Source organism: Mastigoproctus giganteus, chromosome 4 (assembly GCF_048544385.1).
Source record: "Mastigoproctus giganteus isolate SK-2022 chromosome 4, ASM4854438v1, whole genome shotgun sequence".
NCBI classification, from domain to species: domain Eukaryota; kingdom Metazoa; phylum Arthropoda; class Arachnida; order Uropygi; family Thelyphonidae; genus Mastigoproctus; species Mastigoproctus giganteus.
Window position 1 is genome coordinate 133,016,901 of NC_143578.1, and position 27,721 is coordinate 133,044,621.

The window sequence follows — 27,721 nt, forward strand, 5'->3', positions numbered from 1 at the left end:
CTCTGTATCATACTTATTTAGTATTTTTAAGAGAATTGAATTAGTTAGATGCATTAGCATTAGTAGAGGCATATGATGCAAGAAAGCAAGCTTATTCAGCATCAGCCAAAAAAAAAAAAAAAAACACCACTCCCATTTCACCCCTCCATTCGTTCGAAATACCTGTCCAGCTGAGCCTTAAATTTGTTTAGGCTATCAACTTCAACAACAAGTGATGGAAGTCTGTTCCACCAACCAACTAACCGCTGGCTAAAGGCAAATTTCTGCACATCTATCTTACATCTGTCTTTCCTCAATTTGAATTTATGCCCTCTCAGGTGATTATTCTGAGCAAGAAGAAGAATCCCATCGGCATTGAGCATCCTCAATGCCGATGGGATTGAGGGGATTTATGGCAATCAAAATACTAAATAAGTACAGTACAGAACTGGATTACCTAAAATAGCAATGCTATCTAGCACATAAAACTGAAATATATGCCAAAAAGATTTTTTTTATCTGTTAACTGAAATTTTTATAAGTGATTAGTATTCTACAGTTAAAATTAAATTTATCAGAAGAAAATCTTCAGTGAATGGATTTATAATAAGTCTTAGGATGAAATATTAAAATCCCACCTGAACTCTGTGTAGCTGCATCATAAAGTCTTGATTCTTTTTCATGTTGTCTTCTAATGTCTTGCTCATAAAGAACCCCATATGGAAGAGCTATTTATTTTATATAAATTATACTATATCAGAATATATCACAATCATTTAAACTTTAAAATTCTATTTCAAAAATCATGTCAGCTCATACTGAATAATAATCCTTAATGACAAAAGAGCAAAAATGTTATGGCTTTAATGTGAATTAAGATATGGGACATAGTTTTGGCAGTAATTTTTAAATCTAGACAATACGTCATTATTCAAAGAAGGTAACCATATACTCAGTTGTTATATATCCATTTAGTATTTGACTGGCAAAATAATTGGGTTACATCCTTTTTAGAAAAAGTTAGAAAAGCAAATAAGGTCATGGGATATCAGTATATCATGTATGTAAATTGCATATATTCTATGGTCAGTTTACAGAATGAAAACATCTTTTAGAAGCAGAAGCATACAACTCTCATCCAAGAAAAAAATTACCTAGGATGATCCTGTTCCAAATGGAATCTTTTCAATCATGGTGTAAAAGAACAGCCCAGGTGTTAATTACACAGACGGTAGCAATAATGCAAGGCAGCATAAGTAACACCAGTTTTAAAAAAACCTGGCAGAATATTAGCATTACCATTAGTAGTGTCATATAATACAAGAAAGTAAGCTTATACAGCTTCAGCCAAAAAAAACTGTTGCAACAAAAGTTTGTCCAGTTCTTCCTTGAATCTATTTAAGCTATCAACTTCCACAATGACAGATGGAAGTTTCTTCCAACAATCAACCACTCGCTGGATAAAGTCAAATTTCCACACTTCTATTCTGCAACTGACTTTCATCAATTTGAATTTATGCCCCCTCAAGTGTGTAATTCTGAGAAAGAGGAGGAATCCCACCAGAACTGAGCTTATTCAAAGCCTTATTCACCTCAATCAGATCACCTTACAGGTGCCTAGTCTCCAGATGCTGCAATTTTCAGAACTTAAGCCTTTCTTGGTAAGAGCACCTTTTTGTTCCCCTCAAAAATTTCACTACCCTTCTCTGTACTCGTTCCAGCAGCTCTATCTCCTAAAATGAGGCCTCCAAACATGTATGCAGCATTCAAGGTGTGGCCTGACTATTGCCTTATACAAGGAGATAATCACCTCCTTATCCTTGCTTGCGAAGTTCCTGTATATCATTGACAAAACCCCCATGAGCTGCTCTGACAGCCTGTCTACACTGGTGAAAAAATTTCTATCTGACTGCACAATTAATGGAGAATGAAAAAGATCCAGGTCATTTTCATTCTCCACTACTCTGGGTGTAGTTTGTCTGGTTTATTCTGTGCTGCTAATATTATTTATGAACATTTTAGATCGTAGAGAATTCTGATTACCATACAGTTGGTACATTGCTCTGGGGTTACTGCTACCCATACGCAGTAATCTGCATTTGTCAATGATAAACTTCAGTTGCCATCTCTCAGCCCATCTACTCAACTTTTCTAAATCATGTCTCACCAGTGTACCATCATTACTGTCATCAACAACCCTGCCAACCTTTGTATCATCCACAAACTTTGATATTACGCCTGATATACCTTCATAAATTCATTGATAAATATACAAAACAACAATGGGCCCAACATTGAATCCTGGAGAATGCCACTAATAACATTAGTCCAGGAAGAGCAGTGTCCATTGAATGCCACTCTGTCTTCTCCCACACAACTCAACCAGCCATTTATCCATAGCAGCAACTTCCCCCTTCATGCTATACTATTATAGTTTGTACAGAAGTTTTTTTTATGTGCAACAGTGTCAAAAGCTTTCCTGAAATCCAAAAATGTTATCAAAATTATTTTTTTCATCGAGTTCCTTTGTGACCACATCATAGTTACCAATCAAATTCGTAAGGCAAGATTTCCCCTTATCAAACCCATGCACAGTCTGAACTATTACTGTAGTCTTGTCTAGATGATTCTGCATTGCTTCTTTAACCAGTGACTCTATTATTTTCTCCAGAACAGAAGTTAAACTATTAGGCCTGTAATTACTCGTGTCACCCTTTGATCCCCCATTGCAAATTTGAGATACATTTGTACATCTCCAGCCCATTGGGACCTCCCCTTAATCCAAGGATTCTCTCATAATAATGACTAAGGGTTTGCTTATTTCCTTTGCTGCCTCCCTTAATATAGCTGATTACAAGAAATCTGGCAAAGAATTCCTCATGTGTGAACATAGATGAAAAATACTCATTCAGTTTGTCAGCTACCTTAGCAGGATCATCAACAGTCAAACCATCAATATCAAGTGGACCAATCTTATTCATTCCCTTCCTTCTAAAGTTTACATAAGTAAAGAAGTCTTTACTGTTTTTCTTTGCATCCTTTGCCAGATTTCTTGTAATCAGCCTTCGTTCGGCTAATCTCCTTTTCGACTCGATTACAGACCAGCTTATATCTACCCTAGGCTTTTGTGTCATCTGATAATTTATATGCATCCCATGCATTTTTCTTCTCTCCCACAAGTCTCATTAATTCATCAGACATTCATTTAAGCCATAACCTTAAGCAGCGTTTATTAGTTAGTATGAAAGCCTAGTAACTTCTACGATTAATTTCTTCAATTCCATCTTTAAATAAATCCCACATAAATATACTGTGATAATTGCCACCTAGTGGTTCCTTTATCTGCAGATTCTTAATGCATGAATTATCGCTGCTGATAATCAGATCAAGAGCATTACTCCCTCTGGTTGCCTCTCAAACATGCTGTTGTAGAAAACAATCATCCAACAAATTACGAGTCATCCAACAAATGACCAACCCAACAAGCTCCAATTGATATCTGAAAAGTAAAAATCTCCCATTATAAGACATTCTGATTTACTGGCACAATATTTCTGTGAACAGTTGTTTGTTGTAATCAGAGTGATTAGGACTATAACACACACCTACTCTCATTTTTGCTTTCCCAGTGCTTATGTGACACCAAAGTGACTCAACATTGCACTGGCCATGTCAATTGGATACACTGCCTTAGATTTTATGTTTCTTAACTAATAGCATAACTCTTCCTCCCTTCCTGTCCTGTCTGTCATTTTTATACACATTGTACTCTCTAAATTCAAATTCTGCATTCCTTATATCTGTGTGATACAATATCTCTGATATCCCAGCAATATCTGCCTTTGATGTCTTGACCAGCACTTCATATTCATCGAATTTATTTACTATACTCCTAGAATTGGTGTACATGCAAGCATACATGCCTATGTTCTTACACTTAGTTACCTGAACACAGCCCATGTATTTACTTGTTCCATGATGACTCCAAGAAGTTCTTGAAATCCCTAGCACATTGCTTTCCAGGCTGCTACTCGTTCCAATAGAAGCAGTGCAAGAATCACTTTCACCTCTGCTTGTAGCTACTGTTAATCTAGTAATCTGTGTATCCCCCAAGGCAGCAGTTTTCCGACTTACCTAACACTACCTCTATACCATCAGAAATATTCTTGCACTCTATTTAAGTGTATCCCATCCCTGTGCAAGCAATCTCTTCTTTTAACAAGCACAGACCACACTGAGAAAAATTCTACCCCAAGAGCTTTGCACAATCTCTCCAGGGACAAATTGATTTTTTTTTTTTTTAATGAAAACCCAAACAAGTATTAGAACCCACAGGATTTAGTACCATGCATGGGCTGGACAATGAGAAAATGAGAGAAGATATTTGCTGACATTAGACTTGAACTTCCGTAGATTCTAATTTTCAGGAAAAACATATGAAGGAAGGTAGTTCTAGAAAACAGAAGTTAAATGAATAAATAAGGAAGAAAAAAAGTTGGTTCTATAAGTTTGAATTCGAACAGCAAAAAAGATGTTGATTGTTTGCTTGCAGCACATATTTGTACTGCTTTAAAGGAGAGAGCGGGAATTATAGAGGCCAATTCAGAAGAACAGTGCCCATGGAAGTATCTATAGAAGAGGCATGCAGCCGAAACAGAACTTCTATGAGACAGAAAGTGGAGAGACGCTGTTAGAGATGAGTCATTAATTAGCCTAACTGCCCTCTTCTGAATAGAATCTAGAAGTCTCAGAGAGGTTTTGGGGGTCCCATCCCAGATGTAGGAACATTATTCCATGATAGGATGGATTCTTCAAATAGGCCTCTGGGGTTGGGTATATTCATACTATGATTTTTTAGCGTTTCTCACCAACCATTGAAGTAAAAACGAAAACCAAAATCTTAAAAAGCTTTATATTTGAATTTACAATAAATTTACAGTAGATCAAACAAAATAAATGCGATTATACAAATAAAATGTTACTGATAATAAAATACTGAATTAAGATAGAATAAAACAAATGTAGTTTACAGTGAATGTACAAATAAAATGATAATAAAATACTGAATTAAAATGCAATAAAATATACTAGATTAAAAGCGCTAAAATAACTGAAGCTTTCAAAGGCTTCTGCCTTCTTTCTCAACAGTGCACTTCTATTCTGCGGTGCCTCATTATATACCAGCAGGTTCATGGTGCATCTCACTTAAACGTTCATCCCCTACAAGGATCTGCCTCAAAGAGGGGATGAATACCCCTGTCTCTATTTATATTATTCCCAATAGAACTAATTCGTAGGCTCTCGAGCCACTTACGGTCCCAAAATCTATGTGCCCGATCAGTGATGACTGCTTCATCTGGGGAGATATGTTGCTTCTCCCAAAAATGTTCAGCTACGGCGGATTTACCATAATCCGCATTTCTTATCGCATTTGTGTGCTCCCCCAGACGATCTTTGAGGCGTCGTTTTGTTTCCCCCACATAACACTCCCCACAATCCGGGCACTTGATGCTATATACGACCCCACTTATATTTTCTTGTGAGATGGGGTCTTTCACCTGTGACACGACCGTGTGCAGCTTCCGACCTGGGAGCTGCACACAGCGCGTCTGGTAATTCCTTAGTATACGAGCTATACGCTCGGTTAAACCCGGATAGTAGGGAACGTATGCAGTGGCCATCGGTGTGAAGGACTCACATCTGCTCTGCCCTCCACTAATGTATTTCTCTATGATCCTCTGGGGGTACCCACACTTCAAAAGATCTGCCATAACACGCTCATACTCTATTTTTCTGTCCTCTGAGGTACTACAATGCGATTTTGCCCTATCTACTAGTGCTCTTATCACACTGTTCCTGTGATGGTTGGCCTGAGCTGAGTTGTAATGTGAGTATTGGCCTTTGCACATAGGTTTTCTAAACACTTTTGTTTTCAAACACTGGCCTTCTCTACAGATCAACACATCCAGGAACGGCAAAACCCCTCCTTCTTCTACCTCAGAGGTGAATTGTATGAACGGGGAGAAGCTGTTAAGAAAATTCAACGTCTCATCTTCACTCCCTTTCCGAATAATTGAAAACGTATCATCAATGTATCTTTTCCACGGACGCATAGGGAGAACCATATCATTGAATAATCTAGCCTTGAGCTCCTCCATAGCTAAATTAGCTATGATCGCACTGATGGGGGAACCCATGGCTGCACCATTAACCTGCTTGTACATGGTGTTACAGAACACCATAGTGGTGCTTGAAAGACATAACTCTATTCCCTTACATATATCCTCTAGGCTTAATTGTGTCTTACTATTCAAGGTGGTGTCTCTCTGTAAGGCCATGTACGCACAATGTACCCCATGGTCAATTGGAATGCACGTAAACAGAGATGTCACGTCGAAGGATACCATAATTTCATTTTCTTCTATGCATTGTCCTCTTATAAATTGTGCAAACTCCTTGCTGTCTCTGATACTATGCTCAGAAAGCCCTACTAATGGTGACAGCAGTTTGGCCAGGAAACCAGATAGCGCATACGTGGGGCTGCCTATAAACGAAACTATAGGTCTGAGTGGCACGCCCACTTTGTGTACTTTTGGCAAGCCGTAAAATCTCGGTATCTGGCTTCCTGTTGCATGTAACGACCAATACCGCTCCTTGAAAATCTTGTTAGACTTCATCCAGTTCTGCACCATTCTATTAACTTGACGTTCTAGGTTCAACAATGGATTTTTATGAATGATCTTATAGGTTGTTTGATCATTCAACAAGTCTAATGCTTTATTTACATATGCCTCTTTATCCAAAACCACCGTTACTCTTCCTTTATCAGCCGGTAGGACCACTACACTATCTTCTTGCTTGAGGCTCTTCAGTGCTAGTCTTTGCTCTGTATTAAGATTAGGGGGAGCTTTCTTAGCTTGACTTAGAATAGCTGCTGTCTTTACACGAATTTCGTTGGCCATGCACACAGGTAACCTATTTACCGCTCTCTCAACGCCCATAGCTATTTCTGCTATGGGTACTTTGGGTGGAATCATAGCAAACTTAGTCCTAAATTTAAGACTTCTATCTGATCTTCAGTCAATTGCTTACTACTTATATTAACGATAAAGTTGCTGTTAGTATTATTATCACTATTACCCCTGGTCATGGCTTGTTTCTTAAGTCTATTGAACTTACTCATTTGCCTTTGTCTGTAAATGTCAGAAATCCGTTTTGCTTTCGTCGATACCACACTAATCATGAATGACAAATGCATCGAGATCACCCTCTCACTTATCTTGTAAACACCTCTGTTTACGTCATTCCAATTGACCATGGGGGTACGTTGTGCGTACATGGCCTTACAGAGAGACACCACCTTGAATAGTAGGACACAATTAAGCCTAGAGGATATATGTAAGGGAATAGAGTTATGTCTTTCAAGCACCACTATGGTGTTCTGTAACACTATGTACAAGCAGGTTAATGGTGCCGCCATGGTGCGGCACCGTTAACCCCATCAGTGCGATTATAGCTAATTTAGCTATGGAGGAGCTCAAGGCTAGATTATTCAATGATATGGTTCTCCCTATGCGTCCGTGGAAAAGATACATTGATGATACGTTTTCAATTATTCGGAAAGGGAGTGAAGATGAGACGTTGAATTTTCTTAACAGCTTCTCCCCATCCATACAATTCACCTTTGAGGTAGAAGAAGGAGGGGTTTTGCCGTTCCTGGATGTGTTGATCTGTAGAGAAGGCCAGTGTTTGAAAACAAAAGTGTTTAGAAAATCTATGTGCAAAGGCCAATACTCACATTACAACTCAGCTCAGGCCAACCATCACAAGAACAGTGTGATAAGAGCACTAGTAGATAGGGCAAAATCGCATTGTAGTACCTCGGAGGACAGAAAAATAGAGTATGAGCGTGTTACAGTGGATCTTTTGAAGTGTGGGTACCCCCAGAGGATCATAGAGAAATACATTAGTGGAGGGCAGAGCAGATGTCAGTCCTTCACACCGGTGGCCACCACATACGTTCCCTACTATCCGGGTTTAATCAAGCGTATAGCTCGTATACTAAGGAATTACCAGACGTGCTGTGTGCAGCTCCCAGGTCGGAAGCTGCACACGGTCGTGTCACAGGTGAAAGACCCCCATCTCACAAGAAAATATAAGTGGGGTTGTATATAGCATCAAGTGCCTGGATTGTGGGGAGTGTTATGTGGGGGAAACAAAACGACGCCTCAAAGATTGTCTGGGGGAGCACACAAACGCGATAAGAAATGCGGATTATGGTAAATCCGCCGTAGCTGAACATTTTTGGGAGAAGCAACATCATATCTCCCCGGATGAAGCAGTCATCACTGATCGGGCGCATAGATTTTGGGACCACAAGTGGCTCGAGAGCCTACGAATCAGTTCTATTGGGAATAATATAAATAGAGACAGGGGTATTCATCCCCTCTTTGAGGCGGTAATTCTTGGAGGGGATGAACGTTTTCGCCTGGAACGCTGCCAAGCCGCTTCCGGTTCCAACATGTACAGGAACAGTACACGTTTAAGTGAAATGCACCGTGAACCTGCTGGTATATAATGAGGCACTGCAGAATAGAAGTGCACTGTTGAGAAAGAAGGCAGAAGCCTTTGAAAGCTTCAGTTATTTTAGCGCTTTTAATCTAGTATATTTTATTGCATTTTAATTCAGTATTTTATTATCATTTTATTTGTACATTCACTGTAAACTACATTTGTTTTATTCTATCTTAATTCAGTATTTTATTATCAGCAACATTTTATTTGTATAATCACATTTATTTTGTTTGATCTACTGTAAATTCAAATATAATGCTTTTTAAGATTTTGGTTTTCGTTTTTACTTCAATGGTTGGTGAGAAATGCTAAAAAATCATAGTATAGGATGGATTTTCGATTTGTACAGCGTGAACAGCTGTTTGGAAGTGAAGTAATGGCAAGAGCGAAAGAGAAAATCCAGTTTTTTAGTTGCAGAAGAAGCAATATTTGTAATAGGCTTATGCCAAGAGAGAGATTAGAAGTCTGGATAATCCCCAATACAGAAATGTGATCTTGCCTAGAAATCATGGTGTCATCGAAGATAAGTATAGGAGCAGAAGAATCATTTTTTTGAGATATAAAACAGGACTGAGTTTTAGAAGGATTGAAATCAACTAAGTTATATTTGCTCCACTGGAGAATTACCTGGAGATCAACATTTAAGGAATTGGTAGTGAATATTCAAGAAGTTGAAGCTGTTTGTGCAGGGCAAGGTTTCTCAAACTGGAAGGTGGAATGCAATGTTATCATCAGCAAAACTATGGACATGATTTCCAGTCAATGGAAGAAGGTCATTAATATACAAGAGGAAAAGAGTGTGAAAAAGAACTGAACCTTGCGGAACACCAGCATTACTGAAGAAGTTAGAAGACAGAGAGACATCCACCATCACGTGCAATGAGCAGTTAGAGAAAACTAGATATCCAATTGCAAAAAACAGTTAGAAACCATTGGATGGAAGCTTATTTAGAAGACTTTTATGCCAAACATGATTAAAAGCCTTTGAAATGTTAAGAGCAAACGCTTCAGTTCCACCAAACTGTTTCACTGAATTTGTCCATAGATGGGTAACAGAATATCACTGGATTGAAGCTGATGGAATCCATACTGGTGATTGTTGATCAGATTGAAGTTTTCTATATAGTTTAAGAGTTGGCGGTTAATTGATTTCTCTATTACTTTAGAATTAGTAGAAGTAATTGCAATGGGACGATAATTGGTTGAGAGGAATTTGTTACCCTTTTTAAGAACTGGCTGGATATGAGCATATTTCCAAGCACAAGGATAAACAGCTTTGGAATAAGAATATGAAAAGAGGCAACACAGTACAGGAATAAGTTAGGGATCATGGGTTTTGAGAACAAGTGGAGAAATACCTTCAGAACTTGGAGCTTTCTTAGCATCAACATTCGTCAAAACCCTTCTGACATTCTTTTGACAGAAGACCACAGATGCAGTGAATGGAAATACTGGGAATGGTGGGAGGTCGTTTACCAAAATCATTAGTACATGAGTTGTAAGGAAAATAGGGAGCTAGCAGACCAGCTTTATCCTTGGCTGAAGTAACAACGAAACCATCTAGTTTTGACAGAGGTGGGAACAGAAATAGGCAAAAGTTGGAGCCAATAGTTTTGGCAAGAGGCCAGTACGCTTGGCTGCCATTTGGACAAGAAGCAAGTTTAACTCTTAGCCTGTTCGAAATCTAGTTTGGACTGATTAATAACTGCTTTACAATTGTTGCAAGATTTGGTCTAGCCAAAATATGAAACTGAAGATTTAGAAACATGCCAATTACAATATGCAACATTCTTCTCTTGAACAGCTTTAGCACATTTATTGGAAAATCAAGGTTTAGAAGTGGAGTGAGGAATAAAGGATTTCATTCCTACAAGAATAATTCACTGACACAATCTGAGCAAATGTTGACATCAGTTTTGAAACAGTAATCCGACCAAGGAAAAGAAGAAAAGAAATCTTGTAGGTCATCCCATTTTGCATTCTTGTAATGCCAAACAACAAGAGGTTGGGAATAGCCATGAGATAAAGGCTCCGTTGGAGAAAAGACAATCAACAAGTTGTGATCTGACATGCCTAAAGGACCACTCACTTCACCCGTGTACTTAGAAGAGTCATACATGAGAAAAAGATCAAGCATGGTGGCTGCATGGTTAGGATTGTCTGGTATTCTGGTAGGTAAATGAACAATCTGTGTGAGGTCATTAGTAATTGCAAAAGGCTCAGCTTCTCAACCAGCTGGGTCCATGTGATTAGAAAAGATTCTGTCAGAAAAAGTGCATGGGGTTTGGCAGACTGTAAGTCGAAATCACTGAAATTAGAACTGAGACCACGTATATTTGTGAAATGAACAAGGAAGTGTTTGGGTGGTTGAGATCTTTTCGCAGATAAGCTGCTCAATTAGTTTGGAAATTCATGGTGTATTCCAGCTATTCCCAACCTTTTTTGACTCGCGAACCCTTTTCAACATATTTTTATCGTGAACCACTAAGCCTATATTCTCTGAAAACACATAATAGTTCTGAATTTTTATTATAAAATATTTCCAGTACTATGTTTTATTACGCAATACTGCATAAGAGTATAAAATTATTATTAAGTACCTATGCATAACAATAGTCTTTCAGAATGAAAAAAAATTTTTTTATGGGAAATATATTTATTTTACAAGATATACTGCAAGATAGTAAACTAATTATAAGGAATTGTAGGAGATGTGCTTTCTTTCGTTGGCAATTCTTTAATTTCTATTTAATTTAATTTTACTTTACTCTATCTTTATTTATTATTAGTTATAATTTTTATAACCCTTTTACCACAACTGAATGGAGCGATATATATTGGCACATTCGCACTCAATCCCTCCACTAACATCCTGTCGTGCATGCTCGCTATGTAAGGGCACATAACCCAAACCACAACTGAATATAAATTTTTTACCAAACTGCATAAATTAATATTTAACTATTTTGTACTTTGGAAAAATATACCTATGTAAATCTAAGCAGACAGCATTACAGAATTTTTAGTGTGAACCCCCTGGAACACTTTTGCGAACCCCCAGGGGTTCACAAACCACTAGTTGGAACCACTGGTCTATTTGGTAGTAAGAAAAGGTGGTAAGACATGCTGTATGAAATAAAAAAATTTTGGATATGGAGTACACATGGTAAGAATATACCCAGCTCCTTGATGTAATGTAGCCTCAACAATGCCCCCCCCCCCGCATACACACTACTCGGACTCCTTCCAGTCACTATCTGGCAGAGTAGAGGCATATAGTGTATAGTGTTAATTGTAATACAGCTCCAGGGGTTCCCCCCAACTCCGTGTCAGACAATGTGATGAATACAAAACTCCGCAAAGGCCAGATTTATGTAGGTTAGTGAGTATTCGCATAGTATTAGTGTAAGGTTGTTGGTGGTGTTGTTTATCCAGCCTTTTAGCCTAGGAGCCTGTGTTTTCACACAAAAACCTCTAGTTTGCCATCCAGCACCAAAAGGAGGTGGGCCAGGCAATAGGCAGTATGAAAGCACTGACTGGACAAACCCTGTGGTGGCCAAAGCTACAGACAGGGAGAGTCCAATAAAACTAATAAAAAAAAAGATTGAATGTGGTAGTGGGAAGACAAGAAGTGGGAGAGGATTAAAGTGGCAGAGACGAAGGGAGGCCCAGCAGTTAAGGCAGCTGAATGGATCAAAGGGGGAGACAGAAGAGGTCTCCAAGGAAGAATGCCCATCCTGCACCAGGAGTGGGAGTGATAGATGGCAGTGCAGTTATCCAACAGGCAAAGGGGAGGATGGCCACCCAGGTTGGCGGGGCGGCATCCTCCAATTTATACCACCAATATGGGTGGTAAAAATGAAGGATGACAGGGAAAAGGGTCCCTATGTTGGGGCACTTGCGTTGGTACTCTACCCCAACAATGGCCCAGTTGGTCAGTGTCAGCATCCCACACCATGCTGGCTAACTAGCACTGGCATGTCTGTTTGTATAGGCAGGTGGCCAGTATGGCCCTCTGCCCATCACCTATCCAGGGAGGGATGGGGAAGACAGGCAATTTCATCCACTCATAATTTTCATTCACTCTGCTCTCATTCTGGTTTTATAGTTTTTTCTGACATTTTATACCATTTTTGTGATTTTTTCCTACATTTTCTGTTATGTTATTTTTTTTTTTTTATGGAAACCCCAAACACGAGAGGTATTAGAACCTATAGTACTTAGTACCGTGCTTGGGTTGGAAGTTGAGAAGACAAAAGAAGATATTTGTATATTTGTTGACATTGGACTTGAACTCCTGTAGACTGTAATTTTCAGGAAATACGTATGAAGGAAGGTTGTTCCAGAAAACGGCAGTTGAATGAATAAATGAGAAAGATGAAAAGTTGGACAGTAAATGGATGTTGGCTGGTGGTGGCACGTGTTTTGAAAGAGAGAGCGGGAATTATAGAAGACAATTCAGAAGAACAGTGCCCATGGAAGTATCTGTAGAAGAGGCATGCAGCAGAAACAGCATGTCTATGAGACAGCGAGTGGAGACTCTCTGTTAGAGATGAATCATTAATTAACCTAACTGCCCTCTTCTGAATGGAATCAAGAAGCCTGAGAGAGGTTTTGGGGGCACCACCCCAGATGTGGGAACAATATTCCATGGCAGGGGGGATTTGCGATTTATACAGAGTGAGCAGCTGTTTGGAAGAAAAGTAACGCCGAGAGCGAAAGAGAAAACCAAGTTTTTTAGATGCAGAGGAAGCAATATTTGTAATGTGCTTGTGCCAAGAGAGATTAGAAGTCAGGGTAATCCCCAAAACAGATATATCATTTTGCCTAGAAATCGGAGTGTCACTAAAGATAAGCATAGGAGCAGAAGAATCCTTTTTGCGAGATATAAGACAAGACTGAGTTTTAGAAGGGTTGAAATCAACTAAGTTGTCTTTGCCCCACTGGAGAATTATCTGAAGATTGGCATTTAAGGAATTGGTAGCAGATGTTCGAGAAGTTCAAGCTCATTGAGCAGGACAAGGTTTCTCAAAATGGAAAGTGGAATACAATGTGCTATCATCGGCAAAATTATGGATAGGATTTCCAGTCAATGGAAGAAGGTCATTAATATACAAGAGGAAAAGAGTGGGGGAAAGAACTGAACCTTGGGGGACACCGGCATTAGTGAAGAAGTTAGAAGACAGAGAGCCATCTACCATCACCCTCAGTGAGCGATCAGAGAGAAAATTGGATAACCAATTACTAAAAACAGTTGGCAAACCATTAGATGGAAGCTTGTTTAGAAGACCTTTATGCCAAACACGATCGAAAGCCTTTGAGATGTCAAGAGCAACTACTTGTGTTTCACAGAACCTTTCCATTGAATTAGTCCATAAATGAGTAACATAAGACAGAACATAACCAGTGGATCGGCACTGACGGAATCCATACTGGCGATCATTGATCAGATGGAAGGTTTCTAGATAGTTTAAGAGTTGGTGGTTAATTGATTTCTCCATTACTTTAGAAAGAGTAGAAGTAATTGCAATGAGACGATAATTGGATGGGAGGGATTTGTCACCCTTTTTAGGAACTGGCTGGATATGAGCAAATTTCCAAACACAAGGAAAAACACCTTTGGAATAAGAAAGTGAAAAAAGGCGGCAAAGAATAGAAGTAAGTTCAGGTTTTGAGAACAAGTGGAGAAATACCATCGGGACCTGGAGCTTTCTTAGCATCAAGATTTGTCAAAATCTTTCTGGCATCCTTTTGATGGAAGACCACAGGAGGCATTGAATGGAGCGTGTTGGGAATGGTGGGAGGTGTTTTACCAAGATCATTAATACATGAGTTGGTGTTGTTGTTGATTGGTTTTTTAGGAGCATTAGCAACTAAGGCCATATTGATCAGGGAATATGCGGTGGTCATTCCCTGACCTTTCCGCATCCTCCGTATTTGGTGGTGACGGGCTCGAACCCCGGTCTAATCAAGAAGCGTGTTTTAGCACTGCTGCTCCTTCCCACCTGGCTACGGAGGCGCCACACATGAGTTGGAAGAAAAATGGGATGCTAGCAGGTCAGCTTTATCCTTGGCTGAAGTGACAACAGAACCATCTGGTTTGGACAGGGGTGGGAGCAGAGATGGGCAAAAGTTGCGGTCAATAGCTTTGGCAAGAGACCAGAATGCTCAGCTACCATTGGCTACGGAGGCGCCACACATGAGTTGGAAGAAAAATGGGATGCTAGCAGGTCAGCTTTATCCTTGGCTGAAGTGACAACAGAACCATCTGGTTTGGACAGGGGTGGGAGCAGAGATGGGCAAAAGTTGCGGTCAATAGCTTTGGCAAGAGACCAGAATGCTCAGCTACCATTGGGGCAAGAAGCAAGTTTTCTACCCTTAGCCTGTTCAAACTCTAGTTTGGACTGATTAATAACTGCTTTACAATTGTTGCGAGCTTTGGTGTAGGCAGAAAATGAAACTGAAGAATTAGAAACAAGCCAATTACGATATGCAACATTCTTCTCTTGGACAGCCTTAGCACATTTACTGGAAAACCAAGGTTTAGATAAAGGACAAGATTTTAAAGTGGTGTGGGATAAAGGATTCCATTCCTGCAAGAATAATTTCACTGACACGATCTGAGGAAACGTTGACATCAGAAGTTTTGAAACAGTAATCCGACCAAGGAAAAGAAAAAAAGAAGCCTTGCAGGTCATCCTATTTTGCATTCTTGTAATGCCAAACAATACGAGGTTGAGAATAGCCATGAGATAAAAGTTCCATTGGAAAAGAGACAATCAGCAAGTTGTGATCAATCACCTCTCACTTCGACCATGTACTTAGAAGGGTTGTTTGTGAGAAAAAGATCAAGGGTATTGGCCGTATGATTAGGATTGTCCGGTATTCTTGTAGGTAAATGAACAGTCTGTGCAAGGTCATTAGTAATTGCAAATGCCTCAGCCTCTCGACCAGCTGGGTCGGTGTGAGTAGAAAACGGAAGCCAGCTGGAGTTGTGAACATTAAAATCACTAAGGAAAATTACCTCACTGTTAGGAAAGTTGGACTGGAGAAAGTCAAGTTGCAAAGAGAGGAAGTCGAAGAGCTCCAAGTGATTAGTGGAGTTGGGAGAACGGTAGAGAGATAACAGATGAATTTGACACAATGAGGTAGAGAGATTTTAAGCCAGAGAAGATCAAAGAGAGGAGATTCCAAATTTTCAAGTCTCTGACAGGGAATATCAGAACGGACATATGCACAAGTACCACCTTTGAGGCAAAAGGAATCATACAGCGAATAATTTGGGCATCTGAGATAAGCAGTAGTTGAATCAACCGATAACTGAGATTCTGTTAGAAAATGTACATGGGGTTTGGCAGACTGCAAGTGGAAATGGACATCGTTGAGATTACAATTGAGACCACGTATATTTGTGAAATGAATTAGGAAGTGCTTGGGAAGTTTAGATCTTTTCCCAGATAAGCTTGCTCTATTAGTTTGACAATTCATGGTGTATTCAATAGTAAGAAAAAGTGGGTGGGACATGCTGTATGAAGTAATAAAATTTTTGGATATGGCGTACACATGGTAAGAATATACCCAGATCTTTGACATAACGTGGCCTCGACAATGCTCCCTGCATAGACACTACTCGGACTCCCTCCAGTCACTATCTAGCAGAGTAGAGATAGCAAGATTATACACTAGTGATCCGGAAGCCTCCTAGAGAGTTATCAATAGGTTCGGTCCGGTATACTAACTAGCGGCCGGCCTGCGAACACTTTTAGAGCTGTACCCTCGAAATGTAAGGAATATTGGATCTCGCCACGATGTACATCATACCCTCAAAAGTCATCAATCATACTGCATGATGGAAGAGATAGGGAAGGGTTGACTGGAACTTAGCTCTAGAGACTAAACATGGGTTCCACCACATCAAGCCTCCAATAAGCAAAGTGGTGGTATTGCACCGGTTGATGAGAGTCATCTACCACCTAGTACTGCCTGGTAACATAGAGGGCCGGCATTCCTCCATGTGGTGTGGGCACCACACCTCGACCCCTGCTTACGTTGGTTCACACCTGGGTGGTCACTCACCATGTACTTGTGCATGGAGGTTATACACAGGATTACTAACAGTCCCACCATCGTGAAGGTGCAAGCAGAGGATTTGGCTGTCACAGACCGTCCGGACTTCACCGAAATTGGGTCCACTTGACTTGAGTGTCACCCGAATATCAGTTCCATCAGCGTTTTAGACTCCCAGGTAGCAAGTAAAATTTAGTGGCTAGAGACCAAGGGTTATTAAATACTTAAATTAATCAATATGTGGTTTGCGCCCTTTCATGCTAACTCTCATTTATTCTGCTGGCATTTGTCTCATTTACTCGATTCTTTCTTACTGCACTGCTTTCCTAGGAAGGATGTAGAGCTGCTAGAACGAGTACAGAGAAGGGCAACAAGAATGATGAGAGGAACAAAGGGGTGCGCTTACAAAGAAACGCTTAAGTTCTGCAAATTGCAGCATCTGGAGACTAGACACTTGTGAGGTGATCTGAAAGGTGTATAAGGCCTTGAATGGTTTGAGCAGGCTCAGTGATTATAGGATACTACTACTTGCTCAGATTAAGAACCTGAGGGGACACAGATTCAAATTGAGTAAAGAGTTGTAGAACAGATGTGTGGAAGTTTGCCTTTAGCCAGCAGGTAGTTGATTGCTGGAACAGACTTCCATTTGTTGTTGTGGAAGTTGATAGCTTAAATAAATTTAAGGCTAAACTAGACAAACATTGAGTGACCAAATGAGTGAAATGGAAAGGGTTTTTTTTTTTTTTTTTTGGCTGATGCTGTATAAGCTTGCTTTCTTGCATCACATGCCTCAACTAATGCTAATTTCAACTTACTAACAATTTGCAGTTGAAGTGCAGCCCTGGCTGCAAATCTTACAATCTACAATAACTAAATTACTGTTGTATATGTGTTCTTGCAGCCAAATTCTTTCATTCCTTCACTCACTCCCCTTTATGATAACTCATTCACTCTCTCTTGCTCCCCCCCCCCCCCCCCCGCTGGGTCACTCTCTTCCACCAAAACTAATATTCATTCCCTTTTACAATTCCTATTTTACTCCATCATTCAATGTCCAGCCCATTCTCTCAGTCTTTCACACATTTTCATTCTTTCCTTTCATTCAGTCTTCTTTAATTCTACATTGCATCCCCTTGCTGTTAGCTTACTAATATTTTACAAATAAGCTGCTTCCCTGGCTGCCTGCATCTCCTTTCCTTACACATTTACTTATTTGGTGTGGGGGCCCCCAGTTCCCCCACTAGGGGCAGGGTAATCCTGGGAGCCCCCTAGTTAATCTGGTTTATTTAAATTTCAGTCAGGGAGCTGGATACAGCTACCCTGTTAGTTTAAAAAGTCATCATCTGGGTGTGGTGAGACTTGGACACTTTGGCTATGGAATGTTGTTTTGCTGTGGTGTCTGTAAGGCCTATTTTTGAATATTTCTATGCATTTCAAATACTTTTTGTGTAAAGCTTGTGAAAGCTTTATAATTATTTTCTTCTTTTATAAATAAATATATTGTCCCCTAGGTAGGGGACCAATTTCTGCTATTAATTGGGTTCTTGATATATCATAAATTATACATTCATAGAGAATGTGTGCCTAGTCTTCACTTTCGCCACAGGTATAATTTTGGTCATCAGTCAGTCCTAAGGAAGTTAATTTAGCCTTTAGGGAGCCGTGACCTGTCATTATAAATGTTGTGAAAAGTCCAGAGGCATACCACTTTGGTGGCTGTGGACTAAACATTGCCACCTGTGGGCGAAACCTGACCTCTGGTTTCCTGCTCCGAATTTATTTGGGATAGCTCACAGAGCTTTGTGCCTATTCTCTTTCTTTCAGCCTTGGTGGTGTTGGCTGTGTCAAGGGTTAGCCCCAGAAATTCTATGGGTATGCCCTTTTTAAGCCTGTACTATAAGCCTGTTTTAGCTACTTCCAAATAAAGTGGGAGAGCACCAGCCAACACCTGCAGTGCTGGTGTGCTCACAGGGTAACATGCTCTGGTGATAGTGAGAAGTGTTGTTCTCTGAATTGTCTATAATTTGTTCCTGTTTCTGACTATGGCTATTTCAACATTTTCAATTATCTGTTTTAGGCGCACATCCATTTGTGATAACAACTTGGCACTGATCATACTGACTTTGTCGATTATTAGCACTCTGACGTACTTAAACAGCAATCTGTAATGTTGTGCGACTTCCAACGACAGGACAGAGGCAGGTTTCTCGAAGTGGATATCTTGAGAGCAATGTGCATGGTGGTTCCCTCTATTGCGGCGCCTCCGTAGCCAGGTGGGAAGAAGCAGCAGTGCGTAGCACACACTTCTTGATTAGACCGGGGTTCGAGCCCGTCACCACCAAATACGGAAGATGCGGAAAGGTCAGGGAATGACCACCGCATATCCCGGAGCAATATGGCCTTAGTTGCTAATGCTCCTAAAAACCAAATAACAACAACAACAAATAACCCTCTATTGCAATGGCATCATTGCCAGCTGAAGCACAAGTAATGTAGTCATTACAATACCCATCTGTATTGCTGAAGTAATTGTATATTTCCACCAAGAGGCAAATCACAAACGATTTGCTGCAGCCAGCTGGGCCAGTCAAGAATATCTGAATCGGTTCATGATTGGGAGCTTGTTGTTGACCATTCTCATTGTTACAAAAGTCCTAGTTGGTCATTAAGTTTTCACTTTTCTTTGCAATTGCACCGAGTCAGTTGAGCATGGCAAGCTTTAGATCCTCATTCATCTCACTGTCTGGATGATTGTAAAAAAGGGTTTTCTTCTTGCAATTGTGTAATAAAGGGTATACAGGTCATTACAGCATACTTCGTCAGGGTTGCCATCGCCACTGTCTTGACGCATCACCTTAAATTTATCATTTTGCAAATGTCCACATCCCATTCATACAATTTATGCTGTTTTAGTATGAGCTCTTCATTGTCGTCATAGATCTTGACATATGCCATCTCTGACAGTATCTCTGTTTCCTCATTGTGAAATGGAACGTGCAGCATTACCATCTCATGCTTTTACTCGATGAGATCCTGAACCATGTCACAGATTCAATAGCATATTATGTATGGATACTGCCCTTTCTTGCAGATCTCGTTAGTGCTGCATGTGTAATTTGCATCAAAAGCATGGCAGAGTAACATGATCCAAGTGGTGTGGTCTCGTGGCATATTTGCCAAACTAATTCTCTTTCCTTATGTCACACGAATCCTTCGCAAGGTTCTCCTCGTTCATCTCTTCTTTAAACTTCCTCATTCTCTGTCGCTTGATTGACCAAACACTGGGAATGGAGATGTGCAAATATCATCCCAATCCACAAAGGAGGATCAAAGGGAGACACAGGTAATTACAGACCTGTTAGTTTAACTTCTGTTCCAGGGAAATTAATGGAGGCACTGGTTAAAGATACATTGCAGGATCATCTAGACAAGACTTCAGTTATAGCTCAGACAGCATGGGTTTGTTAAGGGGAAGTCTTGTCTGACCAATCTGATTGGATAATATGATGTAGTCACAAAGGAACTGGATGCAAAGAATAACTTTGTTATCATATATTTAGATCTTAGAAAGGCCTTTGATACTGTTGCACATGGAAGACTGCTGCACAAATTGGAGCAGTGTGGCATTGGAGGCAAATTGCTGCTATGGATAAAGGGATGGTTGATTACCACTCTGTCTTTTCCCACTCAACCATCCCTTTATCCATAGCAGCAATTTGCCTCCAATGCCATACTGCTCCAATTTCCACTCGGTTGACATTGTTGTTTTCTGTATTTATAAATGATATTGACAATGGTATATCAGGCTTAACGTCCAAGTTTGCAGATGATACGAAGGTTGGCACAGTTGTTAATGACACTAACAACAGTACGCTGCTGCAACAGGATCTAGCAAAGTTAAGCAGATGGGCTGAGAGGTGGCAAATGAAGTTTAACATTGACAATTGTAAAGTACTACATATGGGAAGCAGTAACCCCAGAGTAATGTATCAACTCTGTGGTACCACACTGACAGTGGTAGAGAATGAAAAGGACCTGGGGATAATTGTGCAGACAGATATGAAGTTTTGTGAGCAGTGCAGACAGTCTTCAAGAGTAGCTCATGGTGTCTTGTCAATGATATACAGGAATTTTTCTAGCAGGGCTAAGGAGGTGATTATCCCCTTGTCAGGATATCCCCTTGACAGGTCTGGAGACCTCATTTTAAGAAGGATGTGGAGCTGTTGGAACAAGTACAGAGAAGGGCAACAAGATTAGTGCACGGAACAAAGGGTTGCTCTTACGAAGAAAGGCTTAAGTTTTGCAAATTACAGTGTCTGGAGACTAGGCACCTGCGAGGTCATTTGATTGAAGTGTATAAAGCCTTGAATGGTTTGAGCATGCTCAATGCTGATGGGATTCTTCCTCTTTTTCAGAATAATCGCCTGAGGGCATAAATTCAAATTGAGGAAAGACGGTTGTAGGATAGATGTGCGGAAGTTTGCCTTTAGCCAGCGGGTGGTTGATTTCTGGAACAAACTTTCATCTGTCGTTGTAGAAGTTGATAGCTTAAATAGATTCAAGGCAGAACTTGACAAACGTTTGGAGTGAGTGGATGGGTGAAATAAGGGGTTTTTTTTTTTTTTTTTGGCTGATGCTATATAAGCTTGCTTTCTTGCATCATGTGCCTCTGCTAATGCTAATGTAAACTATCACTGCAGAGCTCTCCAACATGGGCTGATGTATCAAGTACCACCAGGCAGCTTCTTCACTTGTGATCCTACGCTGTTGTGCAGGTCGATGGATAGTTTTCTCGTGATTTCGACAATGTCGAACTCTGGGTGCTCGTTCATCATTGTAATGATCTGTCACTGTAAATTGCTGATCCCTCAGTTTTTCTTCTTCACGTACTCAATGAAATATGAAGCACATAATGAATAATTGAATCCTCCATAATGAAATATGCAGCACATAATTAAATCCTCCATAATGAATTGGATGTCGGTGTTTGATTTTAAAATGTTACAGATGAACAGGTTAAATGGATTATGCCACTTCCCACTCGGTTGACATTTGAGAAATACCTTGAGCCGATTTATTCCAGCTCTGAGCATATTCAAGTAATAGTCATAGGATTTTATATTGTTTGCCCTGAAGAAGGCATCAATTTTGGTGTTAGCATTAGTTGAGGCATATGATGCAAAAAAGCAAGCTTATTAAGCATTAGCCAAAAAAAAAGTCTTCCCATTTCACCCATCCAGTCACTCCAAATGCTTGTCTAGTTCAGCCTTAAATTTATTTAAGCTTTCAACTTCCACAACAACAGATGGAAGTCTGTTCCAACAATCAACTACCCACTGGCTAAAGGCAAACTTCCACACATCTATTCTACAACTGTCTTTCCTCAATTTGAACCTATTCCCCCTAGAGGTTCTTAATCTGCGCAAGCAGTAGTATCCTATCAGCACTGAGCCTGCTCAAACCATTCAAGGCCTTATACACCTCAAAGATCAGATCACCTCGCTGGTGCCTAGTCTCCAGATGCTGCAACTTGCAGAACTTAAGCCTTTCTTCTTAAATGCACCCTTTTGTTCCTCTCACCAATCTTGTTGCCCTTCTCTGTACTTATTCTAGCAACTCTACATCCTTCCTAAAATGAGGCCTCCAAACTTGTACACAGTACTCAAGGTGTGGCCTGACCATTGCCTTATACAAAGGGATAATTACCTCATTGTCTCTGCTAGCAAAATTCCTATATATCATTGACAAAACTCTATGACCTGCTCTGGCAGCCTGTCTTCACTGGTCAGAGAACTTCATACCTGACTGTACAATTACCCATAGATCTTTTTCATTCTACACTACCCTGAGTGTAACACCACCCAGTTGGTACATTTCTCTAGGGTTAATGCTACCCATATGCAGTACTTTGCATTTGTCAACGTTAAACTTCAGTTGCCATTTCTCAGCCCATCTGCTTAACTTTTCTAGTTCCTACTGCAGTAGCATACTGCCTTTATTGTCATTAACAACCCTACCCTACCAATCTGCAAACTTGGATATTAAACCTGATATACCTTCATCGATAACATTGATAAATACACAAAACAACAATGGGCACAGCACTGAACCCTGGTGGATTCTGCTAATAACATCAGTCCACGTAAAGCAGCAGTAGTAGTCGTAGTAGTAGTGGCATGTGATGCAAGAAAGCAAGGGTATGAGCTTATGCAGCATCAGCCAAAAAAAAAAAAAAAAAAAATCGCACCATTCCCTCCAAATGCCTGTCCAATTTCTCCTTAAATTTATTTAACCTATCAACTTCCACAATGACAGATGAAAGTTTGTTCCAGCAATTAACCACCCGCTGGCTAAAGGCAAATTTCCGCACATCTATTCTACATCTGTCCTTTCTTAATTTGAATTTATGCCTCCTTAGGTTCGTAATCTGAACAAGTGGAAGGATCTCATCAGAATTCAGCGTGCTCAACCCATTCAAGGCCTTATATACCTCAATCAGATCACCGTGCAGGTGCCTAGTCTCCAGCCACTGAAATTTGCAGAACTTAAGCCTCTCTTGGTAAGAGGATCCCTTCATTCCCCTTACCAATCTTGTTGCCCTTTTCTGTACAAGCAGTGTCCATTTATTACCATTCTCTGCTGCCTCCCACTCAACCATCCCTTTATCCATTGCAGCAATTTGCCCTTAATGCCCCAATATGTACAGCAGTCTTCCATGTGCAACAGTATCAAAAGCTTTCCTGAAATCCAAGTACAGTAGGGGCCCTGCTTTATGGTGTTCTGCTTCTTGGCGTTCTGCTAATATGGCGGTTTCCAGTTATATTCATGTTCGTTATGTTCAGCACTTGTTCCGCTTTTTCGGAATTTTTGCGCATGACACGCTCAGTAGAGGGCCTGAGAATAGCGTTGTGCACCATTTTATTGTTGGTGATTCAGTTTGTTTACAGCACTTGTGCCCTCTACATCTTTGTATTCTGGTAATTTTCCAAACTTTCAAGCTTTTTAAATTTATTATATTGTATTATTTATAATATTTTTGTGCTAATTACAATGGCATCTAAGTGTAATACTAGCGATAAAAAAAGGAGTTGTAAGCCTCTTACTTTAAATGCCAAGTTCAAAATGATTAAACTAAATGAGTAAGGTATGTCTATCACTGAGATAGGCCGTAAGCCAGGTCTGGCTTGCCAAACAGTTAGTACATACAATTGAACACTAAGGAGAAAGTGGTGAAGGAAATTGGCAGCGCTACACCAGTGAACACTAAAGTTATAAGAAAACATGATAGCCTTATTGCTGACAATGAAAATATTTTACTGATGTGGAACGGTGCCTCCATAGCCAGGTGGGCAGGAGCAGCAGTGCGTAGCACACGCTTCTTTATTAGACCGGGGTTTGGGCCCATGACCACCAAATACAGAGGATGCGAAAAGGTCAGGGAATGACCACCACATATCCCCGGAGCAATACTGCCTTAGTTGCTAATGCTCCTAAAAACCAAACAAACAAACAACTGATGGGGATTGAACATCAAACCAGTCACAACGTGCCTTTAAGCCGAGCCATCATCCAGGACAAGGCCCTAAATCTCTTCAATGCTATGAAGGCTGAGGATAAATTTGAAGCTAGCAGAGGCTGGTTTAATAGGTTTAAGGAAAGAAGCCATCTCCACAACATCAAAGTGCAAGGTGAAGCAGCTAGTGCTGATACAGTAGTTGCAGAAAGTTATCCATGTGAGCTTTCTAAGATCATTGAAGATGGTGGATATACTAAGCAGCAAATTTTCAACATGGATGAAGATGCCATCTAGGACTTTTATTGCTAAAGAGGAGAAGTCAATGCCTGGCTTCAAAGCTGCAAAAGACAGGCTAACTCTTGTTAGGGGCTAGATAGCGTTAGTTGAACTTCGTTAGCAGTTAAATTGTACGTTTAAATAAATACATATAACGACTTAGATTACAAACGTAATATAATTAATTTTATTTAGGGGCTTGTTAGGGGCTGCAAAAGACAGGCTAACTCTTGTTAGGGACTAGATAGCGTTAGTTGAACTTCGTTAGCAGTTAAATTGTACGTTTAAATAAATACATATAACGACTTAGATTACAAACGTAATATAATTAATTTTATTTAACATAATTAATTATACATATAACCACTTAGGTTACGTAACATAAATAATTAGTAAAAACAAATAATTAATACATAACTTGATACGAAAGTTATATAAAGGGATTTTGCAGATAACACTCGTTACTGAAACGTAAATATTTCGTAGATAACACTCGTTACCGAAACGTAAATATTCCGTAGATAACACTCGTTACTGAAACATAAATATAGCGTTATAACTGTGCTTGGATACAAGTTTAGGGTTTAATTTTGTACAGAAATTGAAATTTTATTGAAAGTAAATCTAAATCATGACTCAAACCAGAGCAGCAAAGCAAAGGGCTCAAGCTAATGGGAATGCTGTGGCCCAGGGGAGAACTGAGGGGGGCAGTTGTCCTCTGAATCACAGCCTTGTAAGATGCACTATTTGCTTGATGTTTGCGGAGCAGTCAAGTATGGGACATGATACTGCCATGGGGGATGTCTTTGTGTGTGTGCGATGCAAGGAGTGTAAGGAGATAAGGCGACAACTCAGCGTTGTTATGGGCCTATATGAGAGCTTGAAGGATAGGGTGGATGCCCTCGAAGCATTACAAGTGAGGGGCCCATCAAGCTCTCAGCTGCCCACACCAATGCCAGAGCTTGCACTTGGTCATCGCGGAACACAGCGGCAACCCCCAAGGCAGAATGCGCTGGTCCCAAAGGAACTAGTAGTTGTTGGTGACTCTATTGTCAGGGAAACGGGAAACATGCTTTGTAAAAAGGATAGGTGGAATAGGACCAGGGTATGTCTGCCAGGGGCAAAGGTTGATGACGTTGTAGAGCGGATATCATCTTTTAAGGGCACAAAAGGTGATATAGTTGTACACGTTGGCACTAATGACATTAAGAGTAGGAGACCGGCGGAATTACTTGACAAGTACAGGTCACTGATGAAAAAAAGCCGTGAATTAGGGTTGAAATTGAAAGTGTCTGCAATTCTGCCCAGACACGATAGGAGGGAGTATATGATGAGAGCCCTGTCAATCAATTCGGCCCTGGAAAGATTGTGCAGGGCTCAAGGGGTAGAATTTTTTTCAGCCTGGTCTGTACTTGTTAACAGGAGAGACTGCTTCTACAGGGATGGGATACACTTAAATAGAAAGGGTGCAAGAATGTTTGCTGATGCTATCGAGGCAATGTTAGGTGGGTCGGAAAACTGCTAGATTGGGGGGATACAAGGACTAATAGATTAACAGTAGCCACTGGCAGAGGTGAAAGTGATTCTTGCACTGCTTCTATTGGAATGAGCCGCAGCCTGGAAAATAAGATGCAGGATATTTCAGAGACTGCTGGGAATCATTGGGGTACAAGTAAACACATGGGTTGTGTTAGGGTAGCTAAGAAAAAGAACAGGTGCATGTATACTTGTGTGTACACCAATGCTAGGAGTTTAGTAAATAAATTTGATGAATTTGAGGTATTGCTCAAAACATCAAAGGCAGATATTGTGGGGATTTCAGAGACGTGGTGTCACACAGATATAAGAAATGCAGAACTGGAATTTGGGGAGTACAATGTGTACAGAAAGGATAGACAGGATAGGAAGGGAGGAGGGGTTATGCTATTAATTAAGAAACACATAAAATCCAAGGAAGTGAAGCCAGTCGACATCGCTGGACAGTGCAGTGTCGAGTCAGTTTGGTGTGACATAAGCATTGGGAGATCAAAATTGAGAGTAGGAGTGTGCTATAGGCCTAACGACTCTGATGAGTATAATAAGAAACTGTTCGGAGAAATAGAGTGGGCCAGTAAATCAGAGAGTCTTATAATGGGGGATTTTAATTTCCCAGATATTGACTGGAATTTGGGGGCTGGTCACTCACACAGTAGCAAGGCTTTTGTGGATTTATTGGATGATTGTTTTCTACATCAGCATGTTCGGGAGGCAACTAGAGGGAGTAATACTCTTGATTTGATTATCAGTAGTGATTCTTCATGCATTCAGAATCTGCAGATAAATGAACCACTTGGTGGCAGTGATCACAGTGTGCTGAAGTGGGAGTTACTCAAAGAGGTAACTACCATTAGGGGTAAAGGGAAGGGGTATTGCTTTCGTAAAGGCGACTACAATGGACTGAGACAGTATTTAAATTCTATACAGTGGGATCAACTGATGATATTGCCAACAGCAAATTCAAAATGGGAAGCATTCAAAGAACTTATCGTGGAAGCTACTAGGCTTTACATACCAACTAAGAAATATTGTTCAAGGTTTAGGCCTAAATGGTTGTCAGATGAACTAATGAGGCATATGGCAGAGAAGAAAAATGCATGGGATACATACAAATTAACACGTGACACGGATGCCTATGATAGATACAAGTTGATCTGTAACCAAGTTACAAAGGAGGTTAGGCAGGCGAAGGCAGATTACGAGAGATCCTTGGCAAGGGATGCGAAGAAAAACAGCAAAGAGTTCTTTACTTATGTAAACTCTAGAAGGAAGGGGATGAATCAGATTGGTCCACTTGAGATCGAGGGGTCAACTGTTGATGACCCTGCTCGGGTAGCTAACAAACTAAATGAATATTTTGCATCGACATTCACACATGAGGAGTTATTCAGCGAGGGGAATGCCAGAGGTGTATTCAACTCTAGCAGTAAGCTAGAGAATCTTGTAATAACTGAGAGCAAAGTGGAGGAGAAATTGTTGAAGATAAACACAAGAAAGGCACCTGGGGTGGATGGGATCTATCCAGTTATATTAAAGGAGGCAGCAAAGGAGGTAAGCAAACCCTTAGCCATAATTATGAGAGCTTCCTTGGACTCAGGGGAGGTACCCATTGACTGGAGATGTGCAAATGTGACCCCAATTCACAAAGGGGGATCAAAGGCTGACACAAGTAATTATAGACCTGTGAGTTTAACTTCTGTTCCCGGAAAATTACTGGAGGCACTGGTGAAAGAAGCACTGCAGGATCATCTAGACAAGACTTCAGTTATAGCT

At 40.3% G+C, this 27,721-nt stretch overlaps 2 protein-coding genes across 3 annotated transcripts in view; both read right to left on the reverse strand.

The window, feature by feature from the left end:
• LOC150087071 (plasminogen receptor (KT)) overlaps positions 1 to 27,721 on the reverse strand; it is a 181,688-nt gene that overhangs the window by 134,166 nt on the left and 19,801 nt on the right. For both annotated transcript variants that reach the window (XM_090371794.1, XM_090371795.1), the window contains exon 2: positions 618 to 707. In XM_090371794.1, coding sequence (XP_090227920.1) covers positions 618 to 698 — 81 coding nt within the window. In that variant the 5' untranslated portion in view covers positions 699 to 707. The remainder of the gene's footprint in view (positions 1 to 617; positions 708 to 27,721) is intronic.
• On the reverse strand, positions 3,431 to 7,016 carry LOC150087072 (uncharacterized). The gene is made up of 2 exons (XM_090372364.1): positions 6,333 to 7,016; positions 3,431 to 3,478 (listed from the first exon to the last, which is right to left on the reverse strand). Exons 1-2 carry the CDS (start codon positions 7,014 to 7,016, stop codon positions 3,431 to 3,433), a joined length of 732 nt encoding a protein of 243 aa, XP_090228490.1.

What these genes read in the sequence shown, in the direction of transcription:
- LOC150087072 (XM_090372364.1), bottom strand. Translation starts at nt 7,016, where the DNA reads ATGATTCCACCCAAAGTACCCATAGCAGAAATAGCTATGGGCGTTGAG. An exon ending in GCATTCCAATTGACCATGGG is followed by an intron (nt 3,479 to 6,332) that starts GTACATTGTGCG and finishes TTTACTTTTCAG; the next exon opens with ATATCAATTGGAGCTTGTTG.